Source organism: Pezoporus wallicus, unplaced genomic scaffold (genome assembly GCF_028554395.1).
Source record: "Pezoporus wallicus isolate ANWC-B61680 ecotype Strahan unplaced genomic scaffold, APGP_CSIRO_Pwel_v1 contig_3847, whole genome shotgun sequence".
NCBI lineage: Eukaryota > Metazoa > Chordata > Aves > Psittaciformes > Psittacidae > Pezoporus > Pezoporus wallicus.
Window position 1 is genome coordinate 4,624,381 of NW_026639842.1, and position 11,691 is coordinate 4,636,071.

The 11,691-nt window shown below is 42.5% G+C and overlaps 1 protein-coding gene across 4 annotated transcripts; it reads left to right on the forward strand.

Annotated features, from left to right (window-relative positions):
- The first annotated feature begins 200 nt into the window (after positions 1-200).
- Positions 201-11,366, forward strand: XRCC2 (X-ray repair cross complementing 2). Of its 4 annotated transcripts, XM_057416525.1 has the most exons (6): positions 1,309-2,369; positions 2,628-2,732; positions 2,841-2,937; positions 4,858-4,939; positions 10,569-10,798; positions 10,893-11,031. In XM_057416525.1, the coding sequence occupies exons 3-6, from the start codon at positions 2,860-2,862 to the stop codon at positions 10,917-10,919; spliced, it is 417 nt and encodes a 138-aa protein (XP_057272508.1). In that variant the 5' UTR covers positions 1,309-2,369; positions 2,628-2,732; positions 2,841-2,859; the 3' UTR covers positions 10,920-11,031. The 4 variants fall into 4 exon arrangements, with proteins under 4 accessions (XP_057272507.1, XP_057272508.1, XP_057272504.1 ...); XM_057416521.1 differs by having other exon boundaries at positions 1,332-2,369; positions 10,569-11,366; XM_057416523.1 differs by lacking the exon at positions 1,309-2,369 and having other exon boundaries at positions 2,609-2,732; positions 10,569-11,366.
- The last annotated feature ends 325 nt before the right edge of the window (positions 11,367-11,691 follow it).

Here is an 11,691-nt window from a genome sequence, read left to right on the forward strand (position 1 = left end):
TTATGAAAACAGAGGTCCTTTAACTAAAAGCAAATAACGCACCACCTTCCTTCAGCGACCGGTCCCTCAGGACTGCGCCGCGATGCTTACACCGGCACCGCGACACGAGCCCGAGCCAGGACTCGAACCTGCATCAAAACGCCTTCACCCTGCCCTCCCTGGGGCCGAGACACGCATGCGCAGAGAGCCACTCAGGCCTACGAGGGCTCGCTCGGGGGCGCAGCGAGCCCGCGGCAGCGCGCATGTGTAGTGGCTTCCGCGGCCCTGTAGCGTGCGCTGCGCCCCCTCCCTCCGCTGTGCCATGGGTGACCCGTTCCGGAGGGCGGAGTCGGGCACTCAGGTGAGGCGCTGCCACCCCCCCATCCCTTGGGTTCCCCTCAGCCACGGGCACCGAGCTCCGGGCACCACCTGCCCGTGGCGGCCGTGCCCAGGCGCTCGGGGAGGGCGAGGGGAAGCCCGGCCGCTGCTGGGGTAGGGGAGGCACTGCGCGTTCCGCTCCGCCCAGCCCGTGCTGGCGGGGCTATGCTCCATCCCCACCCCCTTGGGGCGGGCGGAGGGAGCGCCCGGGGGCCGCGGAGCCTCCCGGGGTAGCGGGGTGTGAGGGCAGGAAGGAGAGCCGCGCCCTCCCGCCGCCGCAGCCGCCCTTCCCCCCTCCCCGCAGCCGGGGGCAGCGGGGCCCTGTCAGCAGTCCCGGGGCGCGCCTCACGCTGAGAGGAGGCGCCCGTGGGTGTTGGGGCCCCCCTGGAACTCCTCGGCTGTGCTGGTGGGGGCAGCGGGAGGCTCCGGCCGGGTGCTGCGTGCAGGGACCCGGGCTGAAACCCTGTTGTGGGTTCTCCTGCAGCGGGGGGCGTGGGACGAGGTATTCGGGTGCTCCAGTAGTTCCTGTGTAAATGCCGCCTTCGCGCTCTCTCCTAAACATTGGAGTGGATGCAGTAAGGAAGAGTCGTGAGGGAAGTTTTTGGTTAAATAAACAGTTTATTTAACCAGAAGCGGTGGAATTGCTTTTTTTCGGAGAAAAGGTATTTTAGTTTGGGGTGTTGGTTTTAGGGGTTGTTTTTTTTTTCCCTGCTGGATGGTTTAATTGGCAGTCACAGAATAAGGATGGTTTGAGTTGGAAGGGACCTTAAAGACCATTTAGTTCCAACCCCCGTGCCACAGTCACGGACACCTTCCACTGGACCAGCTTGCTCAAAGCCACATCCAGCCTGTCAGTCAGCAAGTTAACTGCTTGAAGATGTGTGTTACTATGTCAGAATATTAAAAGTAGCGCACATACAAGCACAGAAACGAGTAATAACTTCTCATTAAAGCTCCATGGTTTTTCAGTAAGAAGCCTTTTTGACACTTAAAAAGAAAATGCAGTAACAGCTGTGCTACAGTGAGCACGTGTGCACAAATGATGGATGTGAGTTGTGCTCTGTGTCCAAGTGGGTAAATGCATTTATTGTCTGCATAAGCAGTGCTAACAGGGAGTGTACACGGCAGCACCGGTAGTGGGATGGATAACCAAACCTGAGCAAGGGAGGAATTGATAACTGATGGCTTAAGGAAGGTTAATGTAGGAGTACATTGTCTAGAAAAAATGGTAAAAGCCCTTGAAACAGAAAATGCTTGATTTAAAACAATACTTCCTCAAATAGCCTTGTGTGTAAGGTCAGGTCTGTCTGAGAGTTACACTAAGACCGCAGTCTTGTACTCTTATTGTTGAATGTAATTAATGCAACAAATTAGAACTTCTTGCAAAACACCTTTGGTATATCACAGTAAAATAAGTGATAAATTGCTTGCATAAGTCTGTGTGCCCATAGTTTACAAAAGCTCAGTCAGAGCAGTTACAGTGGTTGAAAATTAAATTGTGCCTTGTACTTAAGGTAGGTTTGCATGTGTAAATAGCCTGTAGGGTAGCTCGCAGTCTCTAGCAGAGCTGGAGTATTTAATTTGAATTTCTTTAACATTTTAATGAGGTAATATTCCTTAAATTTATGCATAGCTTCATTGAAACCAATACAGTTTAAGCATGTAATGTGTTAGTGGGACTGTCCATACACATATTTCTTTATTAAAAAGATTAAATTGATAAATTATAAAAGACATAGTTGAAATATTTGAGTCCCGTCAGCCTTGTCATTAATGGAATTTAACCCTGCTGTCACCTAATTCTTGCTGTATAGCTAGTTTTCTGTACCTAATTGCACATATGTGCAGTTTCTTGCTAGCATAATTACACTTCTGAGAACACCTAAGAGCAAAGATCTACCACTAGCAGGTTGCTAAGAGGTGGCATTTTGTATAAAAGAAGGCAAAAAGAGCATTATGAAAGAAGAAACGAGCATCTACAGTTCAATTATAGAATCTGAAGTCTCTAATATGTGAGCTGAAATTGTTTGGGTGGGTTTTTTCCCCAAGCACTGCAGTTCAGAGGCTTTCCTCAGTGGTGCTCCCCTTCTCTGTTCCATATACTGTCTGTGACAAAGCTTGGGACACCTCATGTCCACCAAAAAATCATAGAATGGTTAGGGTTGCAAAGGTCCTTAAGATCATCTAGTTGCAATCCCCCTGTCATGGGCAGGGATGCCTCCAGATTACCCTTTAAATGCTGTAGCTTTTTCCCCCTCCTCATTTTACAGGTGAAACGCAAGAAGGCAAAATGAAGTGCCTTCCCTGGAGCAGAACGAAGGTGGTGGTTGCCCATTTGGGGAAACTCAAGTTGTCCCTCTTTAGTATTAGCAGAGGTGAGGGATACTGGTGTAGTACCTCATCTCAGCTTTGCTTACATCACTTCTGTAGTATGGACAAACCTTTGTCAGATTTGAAGGAAATCTGTTCGCTGTTTCTGCCAGGAACCCCACTGCTCCCAGCATGACACTAATGAGGCAAGTGCCGTTGGAGATTCTGCTTCAGAACTCGGAAGTAAATACAAGTTTGATAAAAACACAGGTGTGCCATCATCACTGAATTAGCATAAATTACCTACATGAGCAGTGCTTGGAGTAAGCACCTGTAGTTACTTAAAATGAATATATAAACTCGGCATTTAAATAACCACAGATTCATATTTAAACTCTAGTGATTGACCCACCATGTATTTCCAAAGCTCTAGCAGTGTGCTTAGAGGAGTGACAGTCTAAGAAGACAGGGTCTCATGATTTCCCAACTACAGAAGATATATTCATTAATGTGCTAATAAACTGGGGAGCATGAGGCTGCAGAAATGTGTTTAGACCCTCAATGGCTGTGACTCACAGCACCCACCATCGAGCCCCTGTGATCGCTGAGCAGTGCTTCCTTTGCTAAAACATTAAGAGCATCAGAAAGCGGCAGCCTGTGGTGGTTTTCCTGTTTCTCCGGACTTCCACTGCCGGCTGGCGGGGGTTAGAGGTTCCCAGCCCGTCTCTGTGGTGGTGCGACCTCTCCTTGCCATCTGGATTATTGCTTTGCCCAGGTCCCAGGACCCTGCTGGTTCCCAAAATACTCAAGAGCTCACCTCGTGAGGGTTTTCTGTGCCATACAAATGCGTGAAATGTATGGGGTGCATCTGCAGATGCACAGCAAGGTCAACTCAGGTGCCTTTTTATGGCCCTTCAGTGGACCTGTCAGAAAACTCTTCTGAATATGTGTGAACAGGCAAACAAAGGCATGCACACTGACATTTTGGTAATGGAAGGGAATGTTAAAATGTCAGTGAAAATGTCACATTTAGATTCCCATTGTGACCATTTGAAGTAAATTCAGGGCCATTCAATGGAGTTTTATTCTGCTGTTAAAGGCAAACACACACAACTGTTTAAACAACTTGTAAGACAATTCAAAGCAGATGTTGCTCATAAATGTGGCAGGGAGGAAAGCAAGATAAGGCGGTGGTGTGTTTAAAGGTGTGTGCTTACTGCACCTTTTGTGACTGGCTTTAAGGAGGATGGGATAAAACTGAATGGAATTTATTTAAATCTTTAAATGGTAACTGGGTGTCTTGTAGAATTAAGTATTTGGCACTGGGGTGCGTGCTCTGGCAATGCTCTGAGCAACCGGATCGTTTCCTTTCTCATGTGTGTTAATACATGTAGGGAGTAACAGCTGTAGCACTGGATAAAATGTGCACTCTTGGATTACAAACATATGCCTGAACTACAAATAAAACAAGTTATGTGGATACCTGTCTACTTCCTATGCAAATATCTGTCAATTTAAGAAACTGACCATGAACTTTGGACTAATTTGTTTTACAAGGGGCTTTGGAGGAACTTGCTTTACAAATTCAGGCTTGCTTTAGAAAGGTTCATGTAGAGCCACTGGTGGCTAATTACTTTTCATCATCCTTAATCCATACTCTGTTTGAACAAGTAATAATGATATAATAGGGCTGTAGTCCAGAAGAGACCTGCGTAACTTTTCAGATGAAATGTGCATGGTTTTACTTACAAATGCTCAGAGGGACTGACTCAGGAGGCTAATGATGGGTAATGGTTCACCTCTCGAGCAACAGTTTGTTGTGGAGGTGATGGTTATTACCCAGTTAACTTCTTTCCCTGTATTCTGTTCAAATGGCAACACTGTATACCTGGGGTGATCCCTCCTGCTAGTCTATCTATGCAGCTTTTTCTTTTTAAGCTTTATTCCCCTAATGTATATCCACCTTTTACTGCCATTGAATCTGCATTCTTTGTAAGGATGGAACCTTCTGTTGCTGTAGTCCAGACTATAGGTTTCCATATGTATTTATGAAAACATTTTTTACATCAGAGTACTGTTTTGATAGGTTTGTCATGGAAAACTCTTCAGTTCTCAGAATCCTTTACATCTGATTCCCAAGGCCCATGATTTTGAGTTAACAGCATGTCTTTCCTGTCTTTTCTTTGAAAGCTACTTGCACGACTTGAGGGCAGAAGTGCTCTGAAGAATCTTGAACCTTATCTGTTTGCTGAGGAAGGATCTCCTGTTCATGGTAAAAATGTATTTTTATCCCATTTATGGAAGAATGTTGGTGTGAAAGTATGCTCAGAACAGCAGCACAGAGAGAAGCATACAAGTAGATTTTTTTGCCCTGGATTCAGAATTTCAATTGTTAATGTAGTTTTATGCAGACTAGATAAAATGAAATAATGCAGAGTCACTATTCTGAACATTATTAAATGGAATTTAAAATCTACTTTTTGGGTATCAAAACACAGGTGTAGGTGAGTAAATAACTAACACGTTGGTCTGTTTCTAGTAGTTTTACATAAATTTGTTCTAGATTATGTCAATTAACCTTTTTTTCATCAGTGGTCTAAAAAAAACACCAGAAAATCATAAATTTGGAAAGAACCTGAGGATCAATAAACAGCAAAGAGTTCAGTTGTATGGAGTGGTCTGAGGTTCATGAGCAAACACTGTCAATAAAGCCAAGTCATCGAGCTATTCACTCTTGGCCTGAAAAATCCTGATTATACTGAGATGGAACTTTGGAAACAATTCCATTATGAATATAGGTACTAATCAGCTAAATGAGTTTGCAGATGATGTTAGGATCAAAGTGGCTTATATAGACCTTCAGTGAATAAATAAGAATTTCACACTGGAGGAATCAGGCTACCTCCCAGTGACACCAGCACAAGTTTAAGGTAGATTCTTCTAGCAAGAAGTTTTTGAGATCAAGATTGGATGTTTTAAGGAAAGAAATTATGGAGCTAAGGAGAAAACACAGTAATTGATTATTCAGGGAGTCAGACTGATTTTTCAGATTGTGTAAAACTTCATGGATTTCACAGTGGAGGAGACTAGAAATCTATAGTAGAAAAGGCGTTATGAGTGGCAAACTGTAGGGATTGTGCTGGGATGAATTAGTGAATGAATTTCAAATGAAAAACGTGGCTGCAGTGGTTATCAACATATTTGTCTGCAATTTGAAGTTTGGGGTTTTTTTTCTGACGTGTACCACAGGAAGCAAATGTTTGAGACTAAACTGGCCATGTTCTGGTAGAACAGACTGTCAGAAGCCTTCCTGGGAGTTAGTAATTGTCTTTGCTGTCACAGCCCACAGCATTATGTAATTCCATCATCAAATTATCAGCTTTGCTCTTAAAAGCTGTGTAGGTTGTTCATGTCTATCCAAAGACTGTTCCAGAACCTTAGTTCTAACATGGCTGGAGACCTTCTAAATTCATCACTGGTTTCTCTGTGCCAACATGATCGTTGAGCTTCTGAAGCACTTCTTTTTTCTGCTTTTAACAAATGGCATCAATTATTACCCGTATTGGTCGTGCTTTTTGGCTGACATTAATGAAGCTGCGTAACATTTTAACCCAGACCTTTAGCTGCGTATACATAAATGGACTTCACCTTTTATTACATTTTTGCTTTGTCTTTTAATACCACAGTATTCATGTGAGTCCATATGCTATTTTGATGTGTGTTCTCATTATTCAGTCTTAAATTCCTGTTGAAGACCTGCCTCTCCATTTGTCATGAACTTGACTTTTAGTAGGTCACTGTGGAATACTGTAATACATTGCCCATGAAAGCCATACTGAACAGCTCTTAATCTAAAATGCTGTGATTAAAGGAGTGCAAAGACCTAAATTATTCTTTTTCCTGCTGGTATCTGAAACATAGAGATGAAGTTTCAATAAACTGCCCAAAGGTTACATCATAGTTAAGTGTTCATAACATGTATGTCAGAGTACTATAAAATAGGAACAGCTAATATAGGTAGTGCTGTGATATTCTAGTCACTGCTTCTAATTATGATGGATTTGCATATTGAAGAACACATAAGCATGTTAATTACATATCATTTAAGCTCTTCTGGAATGGAGCAAAAGTGACACGAGCTTTAAATAATCTTCTGCTGTTGGCAGTTGTATTTCTCCTGTGCCACTGGTATGAAGTTGTGGGTGTCAGTATAAGGCTCTGATAATTCAGCAATAGTATGACACCCAGAATTAACTTGAAATAAATATTAGGCCTTTCTACTTTATGGATAAATGGTACAAATATTAGTGACAGCTTCTGCACAGTATTGTAAATTACTAGTCTAGTAATGTTGAGGTATCTGATGATGTGAAACCTGCAGAGTTACTGCTGCATATTCTAATAGCCAGTTTGTAACTGCAGCATCAGAAAACCAATGTTTGCTAATGTAATGATCACATACAAAACTTAATTCAAAAGAGAACACTGAACTGATGACCAGGACTGAGCACGGTTTCAGTCAAAAATCCATTAATGTTACATAAATATTTACATTTATGCAATATCATTTAGTTTATCCTGTAGGCCACTGGGCAGCCGTGTACTATTGTGCTCTTCAGTATGTCCTTCGCGGGCCAGTTCAGGCTACTGTGAGCCAAGCAATGTGTAAGGTGACTCCTTAAAAAGTACTTCTTGAATGTTCAGTGCTGAATTTCATAGGAAATCATTCTGCTCATCCATCTTGATCTTGTAAATCTTTACTATCTTAAGTCTTTATTAGCCCATCAGTTTGTTTTCACACATTTTGCCAAGCATCTACTGAGAGGTAGTAGGACAGCACCAATTCTAAGAGGAAATTTTCCCATTAGCTTTCTTCCATGTTAAAGTGTTCCTGCTGCGTCTCTCAGACTGTTTTCATCCTGTAACAGTATTTTTTTACTAATCTTCCTCTCAAAGTTATTTTGACATTAATAGACGATGCCAGTACTGACCTGCTGTGAGGGTGTCAAAGGCTTCTTGGAAATGTTGCTAACCACACTTCCTCCTCTGCTGTATCATGGGTTGTCCTCTCAGACCGAAAAGGATGAAATTTCCCTGTTATCTTACTCTAACAGCCTTGTCGCTAATTTAATGAAACCCTACATTTATAGATGTTACTATAAATGGCTTCTGTTTTGCACCCGTCCTTCTTGTGGGCAGCCTCTTTGATAATCATGAAGGCACAGAAATCCCTGGCTCTCCTGAGGTTTTCTTGAAGTCCAAGCTGTTACTCCTTTCAGAGTGACTTAAGTGTTTTGGTCAAACTACAGCCCAGATGTGTCTTATTCAGCAGTGTTGAACAAGCTTTGAAGGGTGCTTAACTGTCTTGTTGTTACAATTTACAAACCACCGCCACAAAAACTACTAACAATGATTTTTCATGTAACTTAGTACTTTTACTTGAATAAATCTGTTAGTTGTGCCCATAAAAGCTCATCCAGTGTTATTCTGTAACACCCAGACATCCTGATAGAACGTCTTCAAATGAATAAAGTCATAGAATCATAGAATGGTTAGGGTTGGAAAGGACCTTAAGATCATCTAGTTCAAACACCTTGCCATAGGCAGGGATGCCTCACCCCACACCGTGTCATGTCCAGCCTGGCCTTGAACACTCCCAGGGATGGAACATTTACCATTTCTTTGGGCAACCTCTTCTATTTCACAGGGAAAGCTTTTCTGAATCATTACCAAACAGTAACTCAGATTTGCCCACTGCTGCTTCTCAGTGGCCATGTATAGCTGCTGGTTTGTCTTAAGCAAGTTGTATTTTGCTGTAAAGGTAGATGAAGCAATCGGCACTGCAGATTGGCCAAGTCAGTGACTGGCTGGCAGAAGCGTTGTGCCAAAGCTAGTGGCAGACAGATGCACTTTGTTCCTTAACAAGAGGTTCCTTATGCAATTGTTCTAAAATATTTCAGTAGATGAAATGTGAGGGAATGACCTACCCAGCACGTTTAAGAGGAGTTCTTCCAAGTTGGTATCTTATCCTAACAGGGCGCGGTTATGTTACTGGCACAGTCTGTGGCAGCAGAGCAGCTGCTGGCTGCAAGTGGCTGAATTGGACATTGCGACCTGTGAATAGGAAGAGAAAATGAAGATTTATGTCATAGGAAGTTTAGTTGTTGTTCATCTCGAAAGTGGGGAGAGCCACTCAGAAAAGTGAGGGTTTGGGAGGCAATCAAGCTTTTTTATAAATTTCAAGGTATCAGAAGTTCATAAAATGGAATTGCACTTGTGGAGCAGCAGGAATTTCATTTTCCATAATGGCGAGCAGTCTGAGTGTCACTGGAATGGACAGAACTGTCACATCAGGTGTAAATTGCTTTCAGCACTTCCAATGGGTGAAGTAAGAGCTTAGTTTTTTCCCCACCACCCTCTGTCCCTCTTCCCAGGGCATATCTTGACATCGTACACACTTAAGAACAAGGACGTCCTCTGGAAGTTGAGCAGTGACTTGAAAAACCCTGTTAACTCAGACAGGCAAAAACATGTTTAACTAAAGTTGTAATTAATTCTCTATTCTTGCATCCCCCCTGTGAAAAGCTGTTATGCCATTTGCACTTGCCAAGGCCATAGAAATCTCTCACCTTCCTGCAGTTACAGTCGTGTGATTCTCCCTCCTGCATGTCTTCACCCTTCTGCCTGAAATCCCAAATGTCATAAATAAATAATCCAGTCCCCAAAATTAAGAATTTATAAAGAGCATCAAGTAATTCAACTTTTTTTTAGAGTCTTGCTCTGATAAAAGACATCAGAAGACACTGGAAAAGACCAGAATATCTTGCATTCACATCTGACAAAAAACTGCTTTCCTAGTAAAGCATCATGTTTTTTTAGTATTTTAAATGTGAGCTGTATTTTACTGACCCATGTGGAGCAGGTGGTTAGGCTGAGTCCATTTATGAACAGAGATCCTGTGCTTCAGACAGGAGAATCATTGCCTGGAATTGAAGGAATCCAAGTCCCCTGTGCCAAAACCAGCAGTTTCATATTATGATCACCGCAGAAGAATATAAGTGCTAAATAAATATACTGGCATTCTCTTTACTGGTCGCAGATTGCCCTTGATATCTCACGATGTGCACAGACACTGAACAAGCATGTAGCGTACATGAAATGCTGAAGGACAGTCTGTGCTGTAAAAATACATGTGCCAACATCATTTGGACCTCTAATATGTCAAATTTTTGTGGTTTGCTTGTCCTCTACTTGTTTATTTATTTCTTAGTTTTGTGTGTGTAGGATAAATAGATGGTTTCTTAGCCACTCTTGTGTAGCAGCTTCCTTTTCAGTCTTCATTTACCTGTAATGATACACATGAAATCTAGTTGCCAACCTTTTACTGATACTGGTGTACTAGATGCTGTTTGCAGGGGCTTTTCCAACCTTTGTTCCCAGTCGATTTTTTCCACTTCAGAGGCCTTTCTTGAAAACTGGAATTTCTTTTGGTAGACACTAACCAGGATTTAAACAATTTTATGAATATTAAATTTTTCTGTGCCTTTAACCTGAAAGAGGGGAGATTTAGATGAGATATGATGGAGAAGTTCTTTACTGTGAGAGTGGTAAGGCACTGGAACAGGTGCCCAGAGAAGCTGTGGCTGCCCCATCCCTGGCAGTGTTCAAGGCCAGGTTGGATGGGGCTTTCAGCAATCTGGTCCAGTGGAAGGTGTCCCTGCCCGTGGCAGGGGGCTGGTACTGGATGAGCTTTAGGGTCCCTTCCAACACAAACCATTCTGTGATTCTAAAATGCATTTTCCAATTTCTGGAATAGTGAGTACTGGTTCAGTAAACACTGAAAACTGACTCTGAGCGGTAAGTACTCCTGCCTGATAACCTACTGCTCTGTTTTTGAACAGGAGATGTCATTGAATTCCATGGACCGGAAGGAACAGGAAAAACAGAAATGCTTTATCACCTGGTAGCCCGCTGCATCATCCCAAAATCAGGAGGAGGTCTGGAAGTGGAAGTCATGTTCATTGACACAGACTACCATTTTGATATGCTTCGTCTAGTTACCATCCTTGAGAACAGATTGGCACAAAGGACAGAAGAAATGATCAAGCAATGCCTGGGAAGGCTCTTTCTGGTGAACTGCAGTAGTAGCACTCAGTTACTCCTCACTCTCTACTCCTTAGAAAACATGTTTTGCACTCACCCCTCTCTCTGCCTTTTGATTTTAGATAGCATATCAGCTTTTTACTGGATAGACAGAAGCAACGGAGGGGAGAGTCTCACCTTGCAGGAGATGAATCTGAAGAAATGTGCTAACTTCCTTGTAAAGCTTGTGAGCAAGCATCACTTAGCCCTCTTTGCAACAACACAGACGCTTATGCAGAAATCTGCAAACTCCGCAGAAAGCTTTTTCCCTTTAAAACTGACACACGAAACCGATACAGACTATAGACCATACCTTTGTAAATCATGGCAACAAATGGTAACCCACAGGATATTTTTCTCTAAGCAGTGTAATTCTGACAACAGCAAAGGTTTCACAGTCACTTCTTGCCACCTCAAAAGAAACCATGTAGTAAAACGTTCATTTAGTATCACAGAATGTGGAGTGCAGTTTTAATTTCAGTTTGGTTTTTAAACGTGTAGCAAATCCTGGTGCTTAATCCTCACTGGGTCTAGGTAGTTTTTAGTACCTTTTAAACTAGCTGAAGAAGTTTTGTCACCATTCTGTCACAAGATTTTAATTCGGTGCAGGGCAGGAAATGTTAATCTGTTTGAAGTACTGTATACATTCAGTCCAAACTAGCGAGGAATGTTGAAATTACTTGTTTGTACTTAATGAATGAAGAGATTAAATCAAGAAAATCATAATCAAAGACATTCTGAACTCCTAGGATCCTTCAGTAATCTAACCTATGTATTACGTGGCCAAATGCACTGACTTCATTTCTGGGTCTTACTGCTTTATACTACTTTTCCAAACTACAGAACTAGTAGCCTTGTTGTCCATGGAGGAGACTGCAAAAA

Coding starts and splice junctions, on each gene's coding strand:
- XRCC2 (XM_057416521.1), top strand. CDS start 2,860: ATGACACTAATGAGGCAAGTGCCGTTGGAGATTCTGCTTCAGAACTCG. Junction 2,938..4,857: donor CAAGTTTGATAAAAACACAG/GTGTGCCATCAT, acceptor TTTCTTTGAAAG/CTACTTGCACGACTTGAGGG. Junction 4,940..10,568: donor GGAAGGATCTCCTGTTCATG/GTAAAAATGTAT, acceptor GTTTTTGAACAG/GAGATGTCATTGAATTCCAT.